Source organism: Eubalaena glacialis, chromosome 17 (genome assembly GCF_028564815.1).
Source record: "Eubalaena glacialis isolate mEubGla1 chromosome 17, mEubGla1.1.hap2.+ XY, whole genome shotgun sequence".
Classification (NCBI taxonomy): Eukaryota; Metazoa; Chordata; class Mammalia; order Artiodactyla; family Balaenidae; genus Eubalaena; species Eubalaena glacialis.
Window position 1 is genome coordinate 23811292 of NC_083732.1, and position 26514 is coordinate 23837805.

At 38.2% G+C, this 26514-nt stretch overlaps 1 protein-coding gene across 1 annotated transcript; it reads left to right on the forward strand.

Moving 5' to 3' along the window:
* Window positions 1-3761: 3761 nt before the first annotated feature.
* Window positions 3762-26514, forward strand: STMN2 (stathmin 2). Its single transcript, XM_061171757.1, has 4 exons — window positions 3762-3870; window positions 7581-7753; window positions 18259-18450; window positions 26455-26514. Exons 1-4 carry the CDS (start codon window positions 3789-3791, stop codon window positions 26512-26514), a joined length of 507 nt encoding a protein of 168 aa, XP_061027740.1. The 5' UTR covers window positions 3762-3788.

The window sequence follows — 26514 nt, forward strand, 5'->3', positions numbered from 1 at the left end:
TTCTGAATTTCTAGTACAAATCATCTGCCTCTATTTGACACTTACCCTATTTTGCATGTGTTTCTATCGCTTTTTATATCCATATACTTCATTTCCCTGACTTGAAAGCTCCTTAAGAATGAGGACACATATATTACATCTCTTCTTAATTTCATAATGCCTCCCAGAAACTCTTGACCATAGGTGGTGATCATAAATATTGATACTTGTCAATTGAGAGATTGATTTAAAATCAGTGAGCAAAATAGCCAACAACTATTTATTAAGCAACTGCTTTCTGTTCCATTCAGAACTATGCTGTAAATTATTTCATAAACGAGTAAGATGCAACATTTGCCTTCAAAGAGCTTAGTTTAGTAAACAAAAATCACACATCTAAAACCAGTAGTGAATGACCTGAAACAGTATATAATCGAGTATAACAGTGTATAATCATGATTATGTAGTATAGCCTACTAAGGACAATAGGAGATCAATGTGGGAGTACCCCGAAGAGAGGGAAGCACTGAAGAGGGGTGATCTGAATTGGGATTCAGATCTTGGGAAGGATGTAGATGAGTGGAGATGATTAGGAAGGGCAATGCCATCTGGGGAAAATCTTGGGCAACTGCAGCAAGTGGAAAGGAGACCCATCTTCACAGTATGCCTTTGCTGCATGGAAACAATCAGAATTTGATTGGGCTGTGGTTGCAACTGGTTTTATGGGGTTCCATAGGATCAGAGCAACTATATCAGCGAAAATCTGTGCAATGGCTACTACTGGATAGAGTCGTGCCATGTAGAGTCACAGGCCCTGATGCTTAAAAAAAATAATCAAAGTAAGGATGCCATTAAAGAAATCACCCACGGAGATGAGCTGGGGTTTGTCCCCAGACCACCTAAGAGAGGAAAGAACAAACATTTTTATCAGTCACAGTTATATATTACACATGGGCTCTAAATGTGTTGGTTCCTGACAACGTTTACACCTTTATCAGTCTTAATTAGATCAGTGACCTTACTGAAAATTGGTGAACTTCATTTCCAGGAAACTGAGGACAGATGTTGAGGAATGTTTTCTTCAGTAGGAATTCATTTTCTTTTACAGCTTTAATCTGTTACCTCTCTATAAAATGGAAAATCTTTTTTTATTGAAGTATAGTTGATTTACAATATTGTGTTTCAGGTGTACAGAAAAGTGATTCTGTTTTATATATTTTTGGATTATTTTCCATTATAGGTTATTACAAGATATTGAATATTGTTCCCTGTGCTATACAGTAAATCCTTGTTGCTTATCTATTTTATGCATAGTAGTTTTTAATCTGTTAATCCCATACTCCTAATTTATCCCTGCCCCCTCCCTTTCCCCTTTGGTAACCATAAGTTAGTTTTCTATGTCTGTGAGTCTGTTTCTGTTTTGTATATAGATTCATTTGTATTATTCTTTAGATTCCACACATAAGAGATATCATATAATATTTACCTTTCTCTGTCTGACTTACTTCATTTAGTATGATATTCTCTAGGTCCATCCAGGTTGCTGCAAATGACAATATTTCTTTTTTATGGCTGAGTAATTTTCCATTTTATATATATATATATATATATATATATATATATATACACACACCCCCTACATCTTCTTAAACCAATCACTGGTTGAGGGAACTTGGGTTGTTTCCATGTCTCGGCTATTGTAAATAGTGCTGCTATGAATATTGGGGTGCATATATCTTTCCAAATTAGAGTTTTCATCTTTTCTGGATATATGCCCGGGAATGGGATTGCTGGATCATACGGTAGTTCTATTTCAGTTTTTTTAAGGAAACGCCATACTGTTTTCCATAGTGGCTGCACCAATTTACATCCCCACCAACAGTATAGAAAGGTTCCCTTTTCTATGAGACAGGATATCTTTTATTTTGCTTTTGGATTGTCCTTCCCTAATAAAGTTGATGTCTTTAACATGTGCTTCTAATATGTGCTTAATTTTGCAAAATATTTTGGGTACCATTTGGCGTCCTCTTACCAGAAAAAGGTACAAGCCTACAAAGGCTTGCTGTTTTGGTTTTAATCAGTTCATGGAATTAAATGCATTGAACCACAAAATGCTTTTATGTGACAGATATCGTGATTCACGCTGAACATCCATGTGAAGATCGGCTTGGACCTTTATAAGTGACATAATTTTATTAACTAAATAGACACATAGGACAAAGAAATATGGTTTCAGCCTTCTAAAATTCCAAAGGCATCCAGTAAAATCTCTCAGAATGGGTGTTGGCAGGACTGTTCTGGCACAAGGCAAATTGTGTTGCTTATTTTAAGGAAATAAGCTAACTAGGGAAGGAGATTCTTTTAGAGAGATGCTCTGGATGTATTAGGTTGAACCATATGCAATATGACACTATTGGTCTTTGCCTATGGTTCAACAGTGTGCAAGCATGTCCAGCCCTCTTGGCACATTGAATCTCATTCTGAAAGTAGAGCTAGAAGAAAGCCTCTTGGCAATCTTAAGACAGATTGATTTACTACATTTTATCCAGAGATCCCAACTTTGTCACTGGCCATATATGACTTCAGCCTCTGTGGGCCATTTCATTTGCAAAATTGATGGTACAATGGGTGGACAGTTGACTAAATGATTTCTTAGAATCTTCCCAACCTAAATTTCTGTAGCTCTAAAACATCCAGATACTGAATCTGTTTCCTACTGACTAACCAAAGATGCACCTGGCAATAATGCCCAAGCAATCTTCTGCAGATTCTCGCCTTCCCAAGGTACTCCTCTTCCATGGGTTACATAATGATCAGAAGACCCTGCCAAGAGGTACCTGCTCCCTATGAGGTTCAATATGTTAGGACATCACCATTTGTTTATACTTTCTCACAAGTCAGTGCACATTATCTCTATTATTTTTCTTCCATTTTCCTTAATTTATTAATTTTGCTAATTAAATAACCAACAAAGGTGAGAGGATCCCACCTCTTTATCCCCATCTGGTCATCACTTGTCCCGGTGATGACCAACATGATAAGAGGCCCTCTAAGGTTGCCTGGACAGGAGACCTCTTGAAGGAAAAAGGGGAAAATGAAATGGGGGGGTGGTTGGGGGGAGTGAAGGGGGAGGAAGGTCTGAACTCCAGCAGCTGCTTGGCATCCAAACTGAGTGTGCAGAGAGGAAGAGACATCCTTGTCAGATCTCAGGTCCAGGTTTTTGGTGTGTGTGGAAAGAGGGAGATAAAAAAAAAAAGCGCACTTGGGATGAAGAGAAATAAGCAACATTGGTCGCTGCAGGATATATCAATATTTGCTTAATAACTATCCTGATGAGTTCTCTGACTCTCCCCAAATGGGTATGTGGCCATTCAGGGTCAACCAGCAAAGGACACCTCCTGAAGCTGATGTATATACAACAGACCTGCGTGCACATGTACTAGAATGGACCTTTCTCTTTGCCCATTTTGTCTGTTTCTGCTTCCTCCGTATCTTTCCTGTCTCTCCCTCCTACCCTGCCGGATCTCATTTCCTTCTACCTTCCTTTCTTTCTCTAGCTCCCTTTCTCTCACTTCTTATCTAACCTGCAACAATTTGTGTTTTATGTCCTCTGTAGTAAGGAATATGCACCCCAGAGTCCGCTTCCATCTTTCGTTCATTTATATTTTGTGAAAGAGGGCAGTGTCCCTGGCAACATTCATTCTGCAGGAGGCTACAATTATTACTCAGGTTAAAAGAAACGTTCAGAGGAAATTCAGAAAATGATAGATACTAATCTTGAGCCTTTTGTTTCAGCCTACAAGGAAAAAATGAAGGAGCTGTCCATGCTGTCACTGATCTGCTCTTGCTTCTACCCGGAACCTCGCAACATCAGCATCTATACTTACGATGGTGAGATGCCTACAATAGAAATGCCCCTGCTGGCTGGATCAGTTGGCAAAGCTTGGATATATTTGTTTCTGTCTCACAGTTCCTGATATAATTAAATCAATATTTTGTAGATGTTACTATTGACTTGCCGGGTCTAGCTAACGGGTCTTATTGATTGCCGTTTGCTCAAAACAGTATGAGTTTGATGCTAATAACAGCACATTAATGTCTCTTAAGAAACATGGCTGAGTGCTTATTAGCCATCGCATCCAGCATGTCAACATCCACAATATGTCCGAGGCTTTTCTTTGCAAATAACATGATATGCTAAGCTGTAATTAGAGGTCACAATTTGCAAGAAAATGCTTTGTAGTTAGAAAACTCAGGAGCGAAAATCAACCACCATCACAGTTTTTTAGTGTAGTCTTTATAAAATCCCCGTATTTTGTGTGTGCATGTCAACAACCTAATAAGTTCCAATAGTAAAACCGACCTATGACTGAAGCCCCAGATAAAGAGGATTTTAAAAGAAAATCCTGAAGAACTGGCATAGCTATGAACCTTATTTTGCAGTAAAACCCTTTTGGTTTGATTTATCCTGATTCATACTACTTAATTTGATTACCTTCCTGGTTCTGCCACTATCTGCATGACCTCGGGCAAGTAACTTAGATTCTTTGAGCCCGATTTAACTCTAGTATCTTCTTCCCAGTGGTGTTGTTGGGTTTAAATGGTTTCATGTTTAGCATAGAGCCTGGCCTCTTGTAAGCATTCAAAATGGTAGCTGTCATTATCAACAATACCATTTTTACGTAATTCAGTCCATTTAATCAAAATGTTTCGTGCAGTTATATATGTAGTAGATAAAGCTGAGGCATATTTGGCTACCTGTTTGGCTCACAACGATTTTCTTTTCCACTTGTATAAGGAAATACATTAAAGGTAAGGTGAAAGGATCTATAGCAGTTAACCCCGTCTATGCCTTGAAAATATTCCAGGACTCAAAGACGTTTTTCTTTCAAACTGATTCTATCATGGCACAAGCATCATAAATATGAATTAACTGTTTCACAAGGAAATGTCTTTCATGCAAAAAGATTTTGGTTTCCAACCAAAACTCTCATTAGAATGCAGGCCCCATGTCTACTTCATATAAGTTCATTCAGTCAACAAATACACTGGTCCTATCCTTAATCTGCTAAATGTGGCTGTGACTAGTAATCCAGCTATGTTTCTTCTGAGACTGTATCTCACCATGTGTTGTCACTGAGGCTCCAGTGATGAATACGTCTCAGGCCTCTTCTTCAAGGCACTCATGGCCTAGTAGAAGAGAATTACAACATACAAATAATCAGTAAGTGGAACTCAGTGTGGTTATTTGCTAAGGCAGCATTTACTGGTAGGACACAGAAGACAGTGATGGTTTCTGCCCTCTCAGGGACTGGAGAGAGGGAAACGAAAATCAAAAGTTATATATAAGCTGAGACTTAGAAGTCAAATAGACAATTCAACATAGCTCATGAACTGCATCCTAAAAGAACTGGTAAAGAATTTCAAATTCCCAAAGTCTTTAACCTTGTCTTCTCTTTCTATATTAGGTAATAATGTGAAGTGTTTATTGTAGACAAATATTATAACAAGAATTAATAATTATTATTATTATTTACATTTATAAACACTAAGTGCTATGGCCTGTGCTTTACATTTAGTATCCTTTATATCTTTTTTTGGAACATCTTTACAATTTAATTGTAAAGCTGTATTGAGGTAACTTACAAATCACTGCACATATTTAATGTATATAATTTGATTAATTTGGACAAGTATCCTTCATCTTTTAATCTTCACAGCAGTCTTATGAGAAAGGTGCCTTTTATCTCCATCTTTTAGATGAGGAAATGAAAGCTTAAAGAAGTGAATTAACCTTCCCAGTATCACACCCTAGTAAGCAGGGCTTACTATTTGGATGCAAATACAGGCAGTTCTGATTTCAGTGTCTCTAACTCTATCCATTTAAAATCCCATCACCTTATCAAATAAGTGATTTTTATTTGCCTCTGTTCTCTTGAAATCCTTTTCCATAAATTTTACATAAATTTTATAGAATTGTACTTAAGATATAAGTACAAATTTAGATGCCTTCAGGAAGATTTAAAATATTTTTACATTTGTGAAAAAAGCCACATCATTTTTAACATACTGAATTGACTTTGTCTATATGATCTGTTAGCATTCACAGATCTAAGTAAGGTCAGTTCCTGTTCACCTGGGGTCTTACCTGACCACAAACTGAAAGTGCACTAACCAGGCTGCTAAAAGAACATTAATGGAAGCTAATTTATAATTATTTTCTGCTCTGCTCTAGTCAGAACTAGCCTGGAGACCTGGCCAGCTTGGTTGCCACAATTTTCAAGGGACATTAATAAATCAGTGAGCCCTGTGAGATTAGGGAGTGATGCAGTAGTAAAGATCTAGAAACAGTGTCACTTTAGGACACTGAGAATGCTTTAGACTGGGGAAAAAATTTGAAATGGAAAATCATAACTCTTTTCAAATACTATTGTGATGCACAACAGAGACTGGCCTGAGTTCAGAGGACAAAACAAGGACTGGGGGGCCGAAATGAGAGGGGTGTAGTCTGGGGTTCAAAATAAAAAACGCTCATCTAAAAGTGAGAGCTGTCCAATGAGCTTTCAAAAATCAGTATATTTTACTAAGCTGTAAGTTGTGTAATTACACTAATATCCTAGCAGGTGCTAGCTATCACTCTATTTTATATTATAAATTCTACTATTTTACATTATAAATTATATTATGCATTTATTTTCAGGTTTTTGCCCATTTAATTACTATGCATATTATGCAGCTATTGAGTTTAAATATTTTTTAAATGTACAGAGTATAAGTTAGATAAGCAGATGTTGCCCCCTCCCTCCCCTACCACAATGCCTCTTCCCCTGGTTTCTGTCTACAGCTGAGGGATGATGAAGAAGGACATTCTAAGTAGCAACAAAGTAGAAGCAAAGATATTACCATGGTACCCTGTCTTATTGTCTTCATTAGACTGTAAGCACCTTGAAGACAGGGACCCCCATCACAGTGTCCTCCCCAGAGTAGACATTACATTGCTTGATGACTCAGATCAACAGACACACTGAAGGGCAAAACAGAAACCATCAGGATGCCTTGCACATGAGCCTTGACTGCGCCAAGTATTTCCAACCATTCAGGGAGCTACATCGGTTCCAACACAGCTCCTGTGAATTCTAACCACAGGATTAGGTGTGAGAACTGGAGGACTTTGTTATTTTCCTCATTATTTAATCTGAAAATGTTTCCAGCTATGCTAATTTCCAAAAAAATAAATAAATCTAAATCTGTGCTCCTTGGTTTTCATATGAGGCTCATATTTATTCAGAAGGAAAATAAAGTTAGTTTAAAATCGATTCAGGCTATTTTTTTCTGGGCACGCCTACCATGATTCAACTCTCTATGGACATTATTGAATTTCCCAACACTTTAAATATTTATCCAGTTAAAACATATCCATAAATATACTAAAGAAAGAGGTCTTATATGTTCAAACAATGTAGAGTAAATGATCATATGCAGCATTTTACTCATCTTTGCCAGAATAACAAGGCTACTTTTAATTGCCAGAATTCAAATTATTTTAGTAAACCCATGCCTGTGTTCTGTGTGCTTAACCTTCTCAAATATTCATCTCTCAGATATGGAAGTGAAGCAAATCAACAAACGTGCCTCTGGCCAGGCTTTTGAGCTGATCTTAAAGCCACCATCTCCTATCTCAGAAGCCCCACGAACTTTAGCTTCTCCCAAGAAGAAAGATCTGTCCCTGGAGGAGATCCAGAAGAAACTGGAGGCTGCAGAGGAAAGAAGAAAGGTAACTTTTTCCACAGGTTTTTAAATTCTGCTTCCTCTTTTCCTTGCCTTCTCTCTCTCCTCTTCTCTCTCCCTTCCCCTCCCCCACCCCTCCGCTTTCACACACACACACACACACACACACACGCACACACACGCACACACACAAACACACACTTCCATCAGAAGTTCCAGGGGACAATGATGCCTGAACCTGCACATGTAGGTCTTCTAGACATAGATCCAGGCTACTTCAAGTAAAAACTGCTGCTTTGAGGCTAGTTAAAACCAAAGATCTCAGACACTGAAAGAACTTCAGTGCCCTAGTGCCCTTCCCCCATCTTGGACCCATTTTGATAAAAGCCTCCCTGCCTTAGCCTATCCTTGCTGTCAAGAAAGCACAGCCTTAGGTACCGTAACTCCAGGGGCTGTGGTGGGGAGAGGTGCGCAAGTGGTGAGCCCTTGCTCTCAGAGTCTGCGTCCTGCCCCAAAGCATAGTACATGGTTTTCCTCAGAACTAGAAAGCACCACATACTCCTTCTGAGATATTTCCCGCCCAGAAACGCTGTCCACCCCAGGGTAAGGGCCAGAAGCTTGCCCCTGTCCCCAGGGCCTCACTCCCTATCCTTGAAGTTGGTCCATCCAAGATCAGAACCCTCTCGGGAATATATATCTTCCTCTACCCATTTCTAAGCCTTGATGGCATTTTTCTTTTTTCCATTGGTCCTTGTTTGTATTAAAGAGCTTTTTCTTACAGAGCTAAATCTTTAATTTTCCACAATCAGCTGAATAAGAAAAGCCAAGGGTATTAAAAATGGAGGGCATACAGAAATCCCTAAGACTGTATACATAGAGACAGAAGTTATGTCTGAATATGTGTGTATCAGCTGTGTGATTATGGGGGTCCATCCCATCGAGATGCTCTTGATTAACCCAAATGAATTACTGCAGGTAATTCATTCCTATGTTGTATTTTCCACTGACTTTATCATGATATATTTTTAGAATCATGTAGTCACTAAGAACATGCTCCATGCATGGCCTCATGATTTAAATGGAAACTCTGCATTTACAATGATTTTTAAATTTTATTTAGATGTTTAGAAAAAGTTAGCCAATACATTAAACACTTCTATGTTGGATACTTACAAAGAAAAGGAAAATAGTCCTTCTCCTAAAGACAGTTCTCTAACAGGGAGTGCAGAACAAACCCAAATGTGTGTGTATGTGTATGTGTTTATATATACCTACACGCACACACACACACTCACACGTATGTACATATATAACTATAGCATCAAATAACAAGGCTCAGAGATTATAAATCCTAGATTAAGTTTTCTGAACCAAAAATACTTTTTGTTTTAATCTTTGTGGTTGGAAAATCTTCCTATATTGTGTAACTTTCTGATCACAATTTCAATTTTTACTCAGGTGAAGTTCTCTTTACATCCAGTGAGTATTTCTTTACATATTATTTATTGTATTTGACCAATTACTGTTGTTATCAATTTGGATTTCAAAGGAAGGAAACTAAGCTACTAACCCAAGTAGACATACAGGAAGTTGCTTTAGAAATATTTATCAGGTTTTTTTGTTGTCATTTATAGCTTTCTTCTCATAGTAAAACTGAACTAACGTATTCAGAGTTACAATCCTTCGAGACTGTCACCAACAAATATGAATAACTAACTACAATAGTAGAGAGCATGTTACAGTCAAGGTAATTTAAGTTCTCACCGAAGCATTGGCATCTTATAGCTAACAGGTGTAAATATAGGTCATCGGTTGACATATGGAGATGCCATGGCTTGATTAGAAGTCAGTAACTGACCTGAAATTGAAAATTAGAGATGAAAATTCAACATCATAGTTCAGGATGTTGCTGGTATATTTAATTTGAAGGAAATTATTAAAAGAAAAAGAAAAACACAGAGATGATCAAAATTAACTGGATGTGCTCATAAAATTCCCTGAGTTAACTAATTACTGATTCTGGTAAAATTCATGTACCCTGACAACAATAAATTATCAACAATTACACATTTAAACAATTGAATTTAACTAGAAATTGGCCACGTGGCTAAAAGACATTTACAAATGTAATCATCCAGCATTGCGACACCCAGGAAAAATATTCTTTGGAGCCCTTTAAAATCAGTATTCCGTCACATTTCTGCTCTTACTAAAATTTTCAAAAAAATGATTTTCAAAAAACTCATTATATAGATTATGTCCAGGTACTAGGGTTTTAATTAGAAGAAAATACAACTAATTAACAGAAAGTGACAGTTTAAGAAATCATTAATTGATTTTTTTTCTATTGGCTTGTACTGACTTAATTAGCACTCATGTGAAGAACTGTTAATTCTCTTTAAAGAGAATTCTTTAAATTCTTTAATTCTCTTTACAGAGCCTTTAGCAAGTGCATATATCTCAGTAACTATCTAAGTGAGGACATGCATATAACCAAAACCCAACTCAACTAACTGAAGCAAAAAGAGGGTATGGGACTAAAATCCTCAGAGTGTTACAGCTTCAAAAACAGCTTGATCCAGGAGCTCAATCTTTCTTTTTACATTTATCATTTCTTTCTGCAACTAATTGGTCTCAATACCAAGGATTTTTTGTTTCAGTCAGTCCCAAATTATTTTTCTCACAAATTAGCAACTCCAGCAGAAAGAGAGCTTCTCTTTCCTAATAGTTCTAACAGAAGTCTTAGAACTGAGTCTCAGTGACCTGTGCCGGGTCACATGCCGAACCCAATAAGATGGTACTAAATAAAGCAGGACAAAGAGAATTGGTAGTTCTGGGGTGAAAAGTGCTATTCATATGGGGTGGTCAGAAAAGGCCTCTTGAATATGAGAACATTTGAAAAGAAGCATGAAGATAGTGAGGGAAAACATTTGAAAAAAAGGCAAGAAGGTAAGGAGTGAGCCATGGGACTCTTCTCTGGGGGAAATAATTTGAAGTAAAGAGAATAGCAAGTGCAAAGGCCCTGAGGTAGGAGTATGCTAGGACTATTCGAGAAATAACACAGAGGACAGTATGGTGGGAGTAGAAGGAGAAAGGGGAGACTGGTAGGAACTGAGGTCAGAGGTAGCATTTTTTAGGACTCTGACTTCAAATGAAAAAGAAGGTCATTGGGAAGATAAAATCATTTCACTCCTTGTGAATCACAGCCTCTGTTCAGAGAAATATCTGCTTTAAAAAGCTGGGTGACTAGAAAAATAAATAGTGTTAGATAAATAGAGAAGACATGAAAGTGTTCTAGAGAATGGTTCCAGAACTAAGGATACCCAGAGGTGAGAGTGCAGAAAGTGTGTTTTCAGGGCAGTGGGTAGACCAGTAGTTTGGGCTAGTGGCCTTGGGTAGGGAGTTGGAGAGTAGTGAGGTGAGATCGTGGAGGGTCTTCAATGCCAGGTTAGGTGTTCAAACTCCATTTTATCTAAGAAATGAGGAGTCACTAATGGCTTTCAAAAATACTCAGGTGTCCAACCTAGCTGAGTGACTGGCAACACTCATATTGCCCTGGTTCCATTTCCTTCCCTACAAGCTAAAAGTTTGTAAAGGTTCTGCCTACCAAACATAATACATTTAAATAAGTATTAATCAATTGCTTTTGTCATGTTTATAATCAAAGCATCTATAACTGCCAATTAATATTTTTGATTATCATAAAATAAGCATTCTCTCACTAAATTAACATAATTCTAACTCAAAGTAAGGATAAAGATAGACACAGAGGTATTTCACAGAGGTGAAATATGACTTCTGATAGGGCTTTTAAAACAAAAAGGTTATGAGACCCCTCCACCTCCATTAGTACCCTTGAAAGACTTGCTTCTGGGACCTGGGTTTAGAGATCATGTCTGGGATGCAGTGACCTGCCTAGGCTGTGCTGCTGGAGCCTGCTGGATTTAGAGCTGGAGGGCTGCCACTGACTCATCTCCATGTGGGCTCAAATTCACTTTGTGTTCAATGTTTTGGCAGTTTCCCCAATTCCTCACTCCATCTGTTGATACTATTGCAGCACTGACCATCTGATCACTACGTTAAATGCTCCTCCCTTAGGCTCCTTTGAACCAGAATTAATGCTCCATTGATTAGTTGGTAGAAGATTATTATAAAAGGAATAAGTCCTTTTCCTGATTTTTTTCTTCCTTCTTTGATTATCTCTGAGAATCAGTATTCACCTCCATGAGACCACATTACCTCATGAGGTCAGCTTTGAAGCTCATTATTTGAAATTAAAGTTTCCATACAGCAGCTTACCCATGTGGATGAAATGATATGAACACTTCGGTTATCCATCCATCCATCCATCCATCTATCCATCTAACCATCTATCCATTTATTCATTCAACAAACATTTATTTAGTGAGAGGCATTAGAGCTAAGCTACCCATACATTCCAGTTGGCCCAAGACAACCCCAGCTTATTCCTACTGTTTGGTTATCATTATTATCTCAATCTCGTAAATATCCCAGTTTGGACAATAAATTATGTGATTATGGCAAGACAAGCACAGTATTTAAGAGCATCTTTAAAAGCATTGTGGTTAAGAACACATGGTTAAGGAGAATGCCTGTGATCAAAGTCTGGTTTCGCCACTTAATAGCTGTGTGACCTTGGGCAAGTCACTAATCTCACTATGTCTTATTTTATCCATCTGTAAAATGAGACTAACAATAGGACCTACATCCTGGCGTTATTGTGAGAATTAAAAGAGCTATTCCATATCACCGGCACTGTGAAAGTGTCAGCTATTATTGTGTAAAAACACATCCAATTCCAACCTCACAGAGATGATGATCTAGCAAACTCATGATTTTATAAAGAAAGCTTCTCATTAACACAGATACTGAAATGTTACTGTATAATACATTTCATAAATATTTTTAAACATTATAAAATATTAGTTATCAAATTACAAAGGTGGTTTGATAGGTAACAGATATACAAATAGTTCAGCCCAACTAAAAGTGGCTTGAAAAAATTAGTATTATAAAAAAAATGATGAAAACTTAAGGAATTGAATGATATTGATAAAATCTCATGCTAAAATCAATTAAATTAAAAAGAAAGTTATTCATACCACTCCAGTAAACTATAATTGGCATACTGACAATATTGGCACAATCAACTCCAAAGTCATCGAACCTCCGAAAGAAATCTGTGTTGCTTATTTTTAATAATATGGTCTCGAAGTGGACCATTTGTCACCAAACATGATAGACTTACCTTTTCCATTTGTCGGCATCTCACATTGTAGATGACAACTAAAGTCGAATCCGGTAAAAGAGGGGTGGTTTGTATAGCAATGATTATGAGCTAAAGTGCTGGATTATTCACAATTCAACATTCAGGAAGCGTTCTGCTCCTTAGAGAATGTGACACGTGGTCCAGACTCTTCCCGTGAGTGAAAAGCACCCACGTGATTCTTTCCTAGGAGTTAACCACAGTAAATGCACTACAGACTCTGGCAGAAGGGCTCATTCTAAAGGTGTTTGGATTTCACTCATTTTAAATTTCTTATTATGCTTCTGATTCTTCAACACAAAGTGAATATTAAACCCTTTTGTTTTACATAATTATATTCAATCATCATATTTAACAAGGCTTTATTTGTGACTTTAGCTGGGTTAATAATGTTTTTTCATTGTTAACAGTAAAGCAAATAATTAGAGGCACATCATCTAACCTACTACCGTAAAAGCACTTAGGTACTAGGAGATCTAGCGTCGGATAAATGGTTCCAGAAGGCAAGAAATATATCCAAATGATGAAAAGGGACAAGAAATAGAGAGGTATGGGGACTTCCCAGCGGTCTAGTGGTTAAGACTTCACCTTCCAATGCAGGGTGCGGGTTCGACCCCTGGTCGGGGAGCTAAGATCCCACATGCCTCGCGGCCAAAAAACCAAAATGTAAAACAGAAGCAATATTGTAACAAATTCAATAAAGACTTTAAAAATGGTCCATATCAAAAAAAAAATACTTTAAAAGAAAATAGAGAGGCAGAAATGTGTATACTTCAGAACACAAAGAAATAAAAACTAGCACTATCTAAAATATAGTCTTAAATCTCCTCTGTGTACACAAAGTAAAATGAGTTTTATTATACCACTTAACTCAAATTTATCTTCCATTTCATTATACAGTAATTAAATGCTTGTACTCAGTACTGTAAGAAATGGTAATGAACCTCTTTGGAAAATTATATAGTTAAAGTGTTCCTAAATGTACAATAATTCTTCTCACCATCTCATTATTTTTCCCTTCAAGTATCTCTCTTGTAATTATTTCAGTGATACTGAGTTCAGCGTGAGGAAGTTTATGCCTAGAATAGGTGTTCACCATCCATGTGGCTCCGCTATTACAATAGCAAGATGGAGATGTTCTGCATCTCCCAGAACATCATGTTGGATGTCTTAGCTCTATAAATACTTTGCCTTGACATTCGCATTATACCTGCTGGTCATTATCATGCCCTCATTTTCTATTTCCGCATTTCAGTGACCTTCAACATTAGGTACATGCTATTCAGAAATGTTCCTCCATGGTCAGATCCTTTTCCCTTAAACAATTTATTTTTAACAACTTTTAGCAAATCCCACCTCTCCAGCCTCCCTATAAGTCAATCAAGATTCCTTTCTGCTAATCTGCCCAAACAAGGAATAAAGTAAGAGTACCTATTCGACCACGTAGCAAAAACTTCACTCCTACTGAAATGAAGGAAAATGCTTCTACTTTTATATATCACATCCTCACACTCATTTTCTGTTTTAAGGCAGTTTTCTGGACTAAATACTTATTTGCTTATTGATAGAAATATTAGAATCAGAACCAGTGAGGCTGTGACTGGGAGATTAAAGCTGTATTCATAGAATCAATTTCTCCCCAGGAACAAAGTTAGAGAGGTTATAGGTGGTGATATCTGGATGCCAGGCTATGTAAGAAGGAAGAAGAATTATGACTTTCTGCAACAGTGGAGTTCCAGAGACCCTAGGAACTGAGGTCAAAGCCCTCAGGGCTGTTAGCTCCATGGAAGAATTTAAGAGTTGAGTATGTATGAGGAAGAATCAAAACTGGGAGGCAGACATATTTTCTTGGTGAGGAATTCCTTCCATAATCAACTTCACATCCTGTATTTTTTTTCCATGGACTTGAGCTTTAAATATTTGAAACATATATAATTATTAGATCCTACTAATGCATGAGTTGAGGCAGTGGTGGTTATAACAATCCCTACCAGTGTGTAAGGAAAGGCTCCATGGAAGCGAGTGGCCCTGAAGGATGGCCTGGCCCAGTTAGGCAGGTCTTCATCATTGAGCGGCGGCCTCACGTGAGAACGTTCTGTACTGCCTTCTGTTTCTGTTTCACCCCATTAATTGTGCTAAAGGAATGCACTTGACACCTAGGCTGGGTAATCTCATTTAGCCCCAGTGGCTGCAAAAGTACTAACGCCATTAATTGAGGCATTTCAAACTGAGCCAAACGCCACACTCCACAAATGCAACAGGCCTCCCTCCTTTACTGATTATGGGCCCCCGAGGGAGTCTGTATTCACACAGACCAAATGTGTCCCACCAAGGCAAGAGATCTGAAAAGGAATGTATTGCTCTATTACCCTTTCAATGCCAAGGCCTTCTCTTCTCAATCCTATTCCCCTGCTGTCTCCTGACTGGTTTTGGCTCTTTCACAAAAGAAAATTAAGAGCACAAATATAAACATCAAGTTACAACACAATTTCACAAAGTGCCAAAGTTAATTTGAGCATCTGAAAATTAAAAATGACGCAGTTGCTTCTGGATAACTATCCATGGTAACTCTGTGAGAAACGGCCACAGAAAAATCCAGGTAGATCCTATCAAGGGCAGCGCTGGAAGCACTGATCTATAGGAGAAAGAGGAGGGGAAAGGGACTTACTAACATACCGAGCAGAAAGTTCTCGTATCTACTGGCTTCAGCAGCCTTGGCTGATGGACCATGTCATACAGAGGAATACAATCTAAAAGCACTGCTATAGAGGATTTTGAAAATTTTTGTTTTGCTTTATTTTGATTGATTTGGTGTTCTTTGGTTTCCTGGAGCTGCCCCATCGTTTTCTGCCCATTACAAGAGATACCTAAGGCCCCAATCTTAACCATAATTCTTGGACACATTGCACCCTTGTTTTGTGATAACCCAGACTTCTCTCCCTCAAAAAGTTTTCTGGACTTAGGTTACGTAAATTGAATTGAACTTTCTGAAATGAAAGATCAAAGTCATTTCCTCTTACTTCTTTGTGGTGCTTCCTTAACTGTGAAAATTCTTAGCAGTACAGCCCCATTCAGTGTACGTGTGCTGGTGGAGAGGAGGGAGTTAAGGAAGGGCCGACTGTCACCAACCACGAGGACACTTGAATCTACTCACCATCAATAACTAAAGGAATGTGAACAGATATCCTGCACACGTGAGATAACCAAGGTTCTACATCTGAGTTTAGGTGTAGCAGGAAGTTCATTTGCCATCCTCTCCTGTCACAAGTGTTTTGAGTTTTCCTTTCAATAATAACGGCTGCCGTTTGCTCAGCACTAACTTACCCAATATTAGACACTGTGCTGAATACCTAGCAAACATTATTTCATTTGATGCTGGCAAATAGTCCTATGAGATAGCTACTATCTTTATGCATATGCCAAAAAAATAATTTCATGAAGACTTTTCTCAGAGAGAGACTTTAAACACACACACACACACACACACACACACACCCCTTTAGTCAGTCTCTCTTTCCCTGTGTCACAATTCAGTAGTCCTGGTAGCAGTAGATAAGCAAAATCAATGTAGGATGTTTTACCAATAGTCCCACCTAGAGGCAGGACGATGAATAAGCTAGAAAATATTTTTTCATGTTTCTTCCAGAAAGGCTCCATTTGATCTTGAACTTACTTTGTGTTAACGTTTTATCATTTTTCATAGTAGATTTTTTGCAAGCTATAACAAAGGAAGAATGAAATGGGTCCACTAAAGATGTCAGTGAAACGATTATGGGGTTAAAACAAGAAGTAGGGCTGGTTCCCAGAACTGTCTGTGTAATCTCCAATGAGTCACTAGACATATTCCTGATAAACTTCAGAATAACCACATCAACAAAGACTCTTAAGGCTGTCTGATTTTACCATTCCTGTAGAATTTTATCTAAAGAAAAGTTTCTTTCCCTGTCAGACTTCGTATTACTTACACATCACAATCTCTCCAGTAAGGGCCCACGACCACTCCCATCAACTGAAATATCTTCCTATTAATGTTTTTAATGGTAATCAGTATTTAGCCCATGAAATGTTTGTTTGATCTACCATTGTTTAGATATTCACATTTACAATTACTCCTGTGAAGCCTCACCTCAGAGGACCAGCTGATCCCAAGGAATTACCCAGGAACTATGGATGTGTAATAATTTAGTCTTAAACCTGGATAGTTCAGTATTGGGTAAGACTTCTCTTAGCTGCATAATTGTGGAGGAGAAGATGAATGTGGAAAGATGTTAATATATCCAGGGTCATTGACACAGTTAGGACTTAAACACAGACCTGACACCAAAGCCCATGCCAGTGTATTTTTCAAAAAGTAGGCTGTGAACTGCCTGCATGACAATCACTAGGGATGCTTATCAAAAATATAGCTTCCTGGGTCTTACCAAAGAACTGCAGAGTCAGAATCTCGCGGGTGGATACCAGGCCTCAGCATAATTATCAAGCCCCCCTCTGACTGTTAACATACAGAACCGTATAGCCTCCTGATGCTGCAGGAGAATTACAGTGCACAAAAATGTGCGGGACGTGCCGGAGTGGGGTACACGGGTTTCTGATGTTTCTGCTGTAATCACTGAGCAATCACAGGGTTTCACAGGTGACCCAGGTGGCCTTGGCATATTCAAGACAGGGCCAGAAAAGGACTTTCTGTTGTCTGTGGCCATATGGAGATGAAGTTTGCACTGTTCCCAAGTCTCCAAAGAGAATTTGGTGCACGAAAAAAAAAAGAGCAGAGGTGGGCATGGAATAAAATGAGAAAGTGAATTTAACAATTTGGGGAAGGTTGAAAGGCTCATTGCAGGGCCCAGCCTACAACTGATCAAAAACAATGAGGCAGGAAAAAGATGGGAACGTGCCCCAATCCTCACCTATTTTCCTCAGGCTTCCATGGATGTTGCCATCAGGTGATTAATTACAGCATTCCCTGTTGCATAAATGCTTAGCAGCAGCTTATGAAAACAAAAACTCTTCCAGGAGGGTAAAATGCTTCTTCTTCTAAAACAATCTGTCCAAAAAACTCACAGCTGAAAATTCAGCTCACTACATTTCCCCACTCACCACATTCTATAGAAAATTCTACGGCATGCAGATGAGCAGGGAATTGACAACAGGGCTCAAGGCTAGAAGTACTATTCATTTGAAAAGAATGCTGTCTTGAATCAGTGGGCCATTATTCCACCAGGTTTGTGTCTGGGTGATTCTAAGATGGATATGTTTTTCTTCCCCAGTCTCAGGAGGCTCAGGTGCTGAAACAATTGGCAGAGAAGCGAGAACACGAGCGAGAGGTCCTCCAGAAGGCTTTGGAGGAGAACAACAACTTCAGCAAAATGGCAGAGGAGAAGCTGATCCTGAAGATGGAACAAATTAAGGAAAACCGTGAGGCTAATCTAGCTGCTATTATTGAACGTCTGCAGGAAAAGGTAATCATAACAGAGTCCTGAGCAAATGCACGCATTCATATGCAACACGGCCAGATGAACTCTCAAATGCCCAGGCACCAGAGACTTAATCTCTGCTGCAGGTGCAGAAGGCACCTAACCCCATGGGCAGGGTTTCCCGGGGTAGCATGGCCTTAGTGGGCACTGCAGCATGATTGAGGAATGGGAGTAGGACTTAAAGCTGGAATTCTGTCAGCTTTTCCAGTGGTGAATAGGTTGAGGGAGGCTGATTCCTGCTTTTCAAATGTATAACAGACTTCGGTACAAATCTTAGGAACCCATCTACTGGAAAAATATTAAATTGGAAATATTAACTATTTCATACAATCAGTAATAAATGACAATAATATATAGTAAAATAATAAATTTAATATTTAGTCTAATAGTTAATTAATATATAATATTAAATATGTAAAGGTTTTGTCAAAATATATTTGGACATATTTCCATACATTTGGAAAAACATATTTGTCAGAAAAGGACAGAATATTTATGAACAGCGGAAAACCCATTCTCTCCATGTAGGAAAATCCACACTAAAAGCTAGGAGGGGAAGTTCATTTACTCAATTTCTGGCATCCTGGTGCCTTTCTTCTCACCAACCTGAACATATAACTATTCCCATCAGTCAGGATGAACAGTCCCAGAAATCCTCTAGAAATTGTTCTCTCAGAACCGCTGTATCTTTTACTCAGGATAATTGTGAATCAACCTTCATCTCTCATCCTAGGCCCTAAAAAAATAAAAGCAAATGGCATTGCTAGGAATGGGGCATGCTGATCTTATTCCAGGATTGACAATTAGACCTTTAATATCCAGTGCAAGATTTATATCAATCCAAGTGGTGGGATGAATTGGGAGATTGGGATTGACATATGTACACTGATATGTATAAAATAGATAACTAATAAGAACCTGCTTATAAAAAAATAAATTAAATTAAATTAAATTAAAAAAAGACATATCAATCCAAGGCTATCCAGGAGCATTACTGTTTTTTAAAATTACACATACTCAAACACACAGCAGATCCTTCTTGATTTCAGTTGTAAAATAGTCCATAAAATTTGCATATTTAACTATTATTTCCACAACTGCTGGATTTTAATGGGCAATTTATGTTTCTCTGTGTATTTTTCTTCACCCACCTCTCTGGCCAGCTCCTTTTTTCTCTCTTCTCACTCTCACCCAGAATTGGTCTCCTCCCTCCATGCATACATACTTGCATACATACTTGCATGTCTACATACATGCATACATACGTACATACATGCATACATACAGTTTGTCCTGGAAATAATCAACCTGTGGAATGCTTAATATTCCTGGCATCAAGCTGCAGAATCTCCAGGGGTGGGAACCAGGCATCCATATTTTTTTTTTAACTCTCCAGATGATTCCAGTATGCAGTCAGGTTTGAGAACTAGCGGTTTGTAGCTTTTTCTGATGTAAATCTCAGCTGACAGCATTTTATCCTGTGCTGAATGATGCAGCCCACATCATTTTTAGGGCCACATTTTCCCTGGTATTCCATAGCTAAAGAGACGCTTTTCAAATCTAATAGAATCTTTGACCAGTGACAGCCAAGATCTGTTATCTTCTCAGTAAAGTGGAGATACTCCTTAGAGCATACTAACTTTACTTCCATTTGATGTATTTTAAGTACATTGTAGATTTTTTGTTGACATATGGTATATGTGTTTGTATGTACGAAAACTACTTTGCTTCTTCTTAAAATAAGACAAAGTTAGTTTTTTATTGTGACTTTTTCTGAATGAAATTACTGCAATGAAGTTAGAAATTAATTAAAAAGAGGATCAATAATAATAATTATGCTGAAAGTGCATGAAACTGCCAATATAACATAAGCTTTTCTGGAATCTCCCACATCAAAAGATGATTATTACTGAAATGACATCTATTAGTGAGATAGTCATGAGGCGACCACACTAAGTGCCCACCATTTTGACAGCCCTCACTGGCCCTACCGATTAGCCAAGGGATGTGATACAATTCCACGTGAGCTTTTGCAGCAATCTGCCTACCACCCAGCCCTCAGTCCCCCTCCTCCTCAATTAATCAAATTGAGCATTTGAGCAGAGCATGTCCCTCGATGGTGGCTACGATGGTATCCTCAGTGTCATTCACTGATGAATTCCCACAGACCTCTCAGAGTCCCAGCCATGTTAGCACAAAGCCTTTAGATAAGACTGAAAGCCTAAAGCAAAATCAATCCCGGTTGCACTTTAGAACCTACTGAAGAGCTCTTTAAAATGAGAGCTTCTGATGTAGCTGTCTGGGGCGGAACCCAGAGACCAGCATTATTTTTAAAGCTTACCCATAGGCACTCATATTTAGCCAGGGTTGAGAAGCACTGAGCTAAAGGCTTCTTAAATATGTTTTCTTATGTTGTCATAAATGGTATTTAAATCTTTTTTATTTTTTGTTCCGTAAACGTGTTCGTTCTTCCTTCAACAATGTTACACTCTTTTTTTTAACATATATTACTATTCATTTATTGAATAAATGAGCACCTATAAAAATATAAAAACACTAACATGTGAGTAATATGTGGGCAGGTACTGTGTCTATATTATTCACCACTGAACACACAGTGCCTAGAATGTGGAAGAACTCAACAAATATTTTTGAATACATACATACATACATACATACATAATTCAGTTCATGATCCCTCTTCACTCTCTATTCTATTCCCAGGATTCCTCATGCCTCTCACAATTTCTACTATCTCCTATATGAGAACATACCCTATTATTATTAGTTTATTAATCATTCGGTTAATAATTATTAATGATAAATGTAGTTGTGATGATGATGATACATTTACTGAACACATGACACATATTAGCTTTGTGCTCAGTACAATTTTGAATGTTACACTGTTTTTAAATTTCCGTTTCTGTTTCCTTAGCACTTCATCTCAACACTCCAACTTATCATATAGAAAAGAATCAAATGAAGAGGGTGTGAGAAAAAAGATGCCTGTGCCACAAAGACCTGCATTAGGCTGATCTGTTTCAGTCACTCAAATTGAGTGACATAAATAGTCATGCTCAAGGCTCAAACTTGTAGGCTATGACTACACTGCGGATTATGACTGACACTGCAGTAAAATTAAAAATGTTCTTATTCTTGGAGTTTCTATTTCTAAAAAATAGAAAGAGACAGAGAGAGAGGAAACACCTATTCTCGCCATACAGAAAGGATAAGAGACACGTTCTCCTTCTCCCACGTGTCCTTCTTCCCCTAACCCACTAGACAGTATCCTACAGAAAATTCACCACCTGACCCATTTGGAACCCTGGGTAGTAGCAGCTCTCTTATCAAACCCAACCAGGAACTGTAGTGAATAGCTAATTTTGAAAAATCAGTTAAAGCAGGTATAATCATTTTGACAATAGATACATTCATTAAACGTATACCTTTAACATCAAACATTTAAATGTACTTCCAATGACAACCTTTGAATGTGGACCAGGACCTGTCTGAGAAATGGATCAGTAAATTGGAGTTCCATGTCCTTCTTTTTCCTTGCGTTAGCCACACCTATATCACATTAGCTATGATTTACAGTTTCCTTTTTTTTAATTGCGTGAAGGCTAAAGACATATGCAAAATAATCTGGATATAGAAAGGATAAAAAATGTTTTTTCTTCAGGGAGTAACATTCTGTGATTCTTTTTCTAAGAGATGATTTTGATGATATGTAACTCTTTAGATAGAGATTTCAACCATTATCAATTTCCGTCTGTTGTAACCTTTCATTCTTCTCATCTGACTTTTTTTTCTTTATCATTCTGATTCACGAATGCTATTTGTGTAACTATTTCCTATGGAATATGTCTGATAAATGAATAATGAAAGGAAAAAGAGGATTAAACTAGCTTTCACTGATTTCTCACTGTAGGCCAGGCATTTGACACATACTATGGAATTTAATCCAAACTACAGCCCTAGAAGGAAATACTGTTATCATCCCCATTCCACATCTAAGGAACCTGGTCCTTAGAGAGGTTACGCCATTTGGCCAAGATCACAAAGCTAAGCAGATCGCAGAGTCTCAGTTTGAACCCATGTCTTTTTGACTCCAAACTTTTATACTAAGCTAAAGCTGTAACTTTGGCCATCCTCAAACACTACACAGTAAGCAGACTTGGCAGCGGCATTGGATGTTGATAGTGCCCCCATGACCAACGTCATCTTCGTGTATGAAAATGTGCTTTCCTGCACTCCCGACTCACTCCTGACCCCTCTTTTGTATTGCAAGCTCATAGTTATTAGTAAAAAGAAGGATTCTGATGATGTTGAATCTCATCTTGCATTTAAATACTCATATAATAGGATTTCATGGATTGGAATTGATACCCTAGGTCATCTAGTTCAAGTCGCTTGTTTAGATTTGATACCTAGTGAGGTGAAGGGGATATTAAAAGGTAAAGTAAAAGAAAGACCTCATATTTCTTCGCTTCCAGTACAGAAATCTCTCTAATCACATTTTCTCCGAGAATCAGAATTTTTTCCTAAAACCATCTCTTACGCATTTTTGCATATCAAAAGAATAGTTGCATACAGGTGCTTAAGCACTATTATATTGATGGGAGCAAGAGGGTAAATTGTAGAGAACATTGTAAATTTAGATCTGCTTCACTCTGTCTAACCCAGCGTGTCTGACAGTGCCTGGCAAATATTAGAAGCTCAATAATGAAATGAATATTATCAAAGAATGGACTTGACCTCTTGATGCGCTTTCTCAGAGTATCACAACTTCCTCAGTAACCTCTTACTCAAGGTCTGACAATTGCCAACATTTTGATGATTAAAAAAAAAACAGATTATGTTGAAAATTACATGCCCCCTGCATATCTGCCTTTGATTCTCCCACATTTTTATACAAAATCACATTACAATTTTGAGGATATATTTGATGATTTGAATGTAAGGTTTTCAAATAATAGATTTACTAAAATACCTGAAAATAAACAATATTTTTCCCAGAAGCTCAGCATTTATTTAAATTTCCTTTTTTTTTTCATGTTATCTCAAGCTCACAGATTATATTTGTTCTTTCCTATGGCAAAATCCATTTCTTTGCAACTAATTTTGAGCTGAATAAGAAGTGTGCTCCAAAGTAGCCTAAAATACTGATTATAATCTTTCCTTTTGAGTTTATATGAATCTTTAGACTTGAGGCTGGTTTTTTTCCTAACATAGTGATGGTCTGGGCTTTCTCTCAATTTTTGTCAGAGCTCAGGTCTTACTAATTAGTTTCTTTCTGCATGAGAAGATTTTATGGCATCTTTTTCCTCACCATAGCAGAACAAAAAGAAAGAAGAGTCAGCTGCATTCATGCTAGTTCCCCTGTGACATTTCCAAACAGGACATGATTTCTTATACATGCTTTTTCCCTCTTCTCTTCATGGCTTTTGAATACAGACAAAAGCTCATTTAAACCAATTAAATAAAATTGCTTTTAAACTCTTTCTCTAGAATCAACTTCCTGTTTACTCTAACTCTGTACCTTTGAAGGAAATGTACATGCCTTTCTCTCCCAGAACCTACATTTGAAAAGACACATTTTTCCACACAACTATAAAATTTTCTCCTCACGTTCACATTGAGGCTACATAGCAGTGGTTGAATGGGGGCTGTATAGCCAGGCTCCCTGGGTTGGAGTCTCAGCTCTGCTGCTTGTTAGTTTTGTGATCTTGGGCAAGTGACTTAGCCTTTCTGTGCCTCAGTTTCTTCATCTGTAAAATGGGCACCAGAATAGAGCCTCCATCACAGGATTGTTTCGAGGATCAAGGGAATTAATACAGGTCAAATCTGTACCTATGCAGAACTGGTACATATTAAGTGCCTAATAAATGCTTAGTATTATAAGGAACCTATAAGCAGAGACTCCTTGAGATTAATAGAGCTTAATGATAAGATTTACTTTATAGCTGGTCAAGATCATTGCCTCTGAACTAAAGGAATCTATAGAGCAGCAGTCCCCAACATTTTGGCACCAGGGACTGGTTTCGTGGAAGACAGTTTTTTCACGGACCCGGGGCGGGGGGTGGAGAATGGTTTTGGGATGATTCGAGTGCATTACATTTATTGTGTACTTTATTTCTATTATTATTACATTGTGATATATAATGAAATAATTATACAACTCACCATAATGCAGAATCAGTGAGAGCCCTGAACTTGTTTTCCTGCAACTAGATGGTTCCATCTGGGGGTGATGGGAGACAGTGACACCCGAAGTGTGTTGCTTATGTCCAGTCTACTCTGTAAGATGCAGCTTAATTGTCACTTGCCACTTACTCATAGGGTTTTGATATGAGTCTGCAAGCAGTTGATTTATTATGGTCTCTGTGCAGTCAAACCTCTCTGCTAATAATAATCTCTATTTGCAGTAGCTGCCGAGCGCTAGCATCATCGCCTCAGCTCCAACTCAGATCATCAGGCATTAGATTCTCATAAGGAGCGCGCAACCTAGATCCCTTGCATGTGCAGTTCACAGTAGGGTTCGCGCTCCTATGGGAATCTAATGCCCCCGCTGATATGACAGAAGGCAGAGCTCAGGTGGTAACTCAAGCCACGGGGAGCAGCTGTAAATACAGATGAAGCTTCGCTCGCTCGCCTGTCGCTCACTTCCTGCTGTGCAGCCCGGTTCCTAACAGGCCATGGACCAGTACCTGTCTGTGGCCTGGGGGTTGGGGACCCCTGCTATAGAGCCACAAGAAATTTCTGGAGCTGCAGGGGGAAAAAAATAGCAATATAAATAATATTCTAAATAGAAAAATAAATAATACTAATAACAATTAATATTTTAAAAATTCAATTTCAATTTAACACCCACTTATTTATCACCTATGATAGGCAAGACCATGTGCTTATAATCATCCAAGGCAGAACTGTGTACTAAAAATAGAATTCCACGTTTCCTATCAGTTACCTTCTCAGAGAGTTTAGTTCCCAAATCAAGTTTAGTGCCCCAGATCCTCATGTAAATAAACATCTATTGATCATGCACTATGTGCAAGAGAATCTGCTGGGCCCTGCAAGTGGAACAAAAGTGAGAAAATGCAGCCCTGGCCCTCAGCGAGCTTCTAAATAAGCATCTGCCTAAGACAGCTGATGAGATAAGAACAGAAATGACCAAAGCACAAGTTAGAATAAAACGGCTGCCACATAAAAAGGGAAGATTAATGCAGGTTTTCAAATGGAAAGTGAGGTAGTTTTCAGTCTCATGAAAGTCTTCACGGAGAAGGAGACAACCGCTACAGGGATGAAAGAGTCTGTTTACTTACTATCCTGGTGGATGGAGCTGGAAGACTAGGAAACTCAAGCATTGAAAAGTGCATGAAAAGACAATTCCGTTAAACCGAGAAATCAAGCAGGCGTAGGAGAAGGGTGGAGGGTAAGACTGGAGAGGTCATTTGGACTCAAGTTTTGAAAGACCTTGACTAAGGGGTTAAGAATTTAGGAAGTACACAAAAAGTCTTGTTCCTACATCTCATCCTCCCAAAGTGTCCACTGGCAATTATAAATCCCTTAAAATGTTAGGGAAAAGGAAAAACACCGTTCAGAATGATAGAGAAGACAGTATGATATTTTATTGCTATTCTCTGGATTTATACAGTGGTCCTAAGAGTCAAAATTCTCTTAATCAAAAAATTTTTAAATTTTTTAAAATTCTCTTAATCATATGATCGTTTGTTCATCATTTTAATCAAATACAGTGACAAAATTTTTTTAGACACTGTTAGTCTTCTATGATCTCCTGTAATGTGACCCTTATTGGGTTCCACGTTTTCCTTTCTTTGAAATGAGAACATTTCCTAAAGGTAGACGCTAAAGGGGGTTACTTCCAGGCAAGCACATAGAAGCCAAATTAGTGGGCGGGCCCTCCTAGTTCTCTGTGGACCAGGCGAGGCTCCTGATGTCTCGTCTCCCTTCGGTGTTTTTCAGGAGAGGCATGCTGCGGAGGTGCGCAGGAACAAGGAACTCCAGGTCGAACTGTCTGGCTGA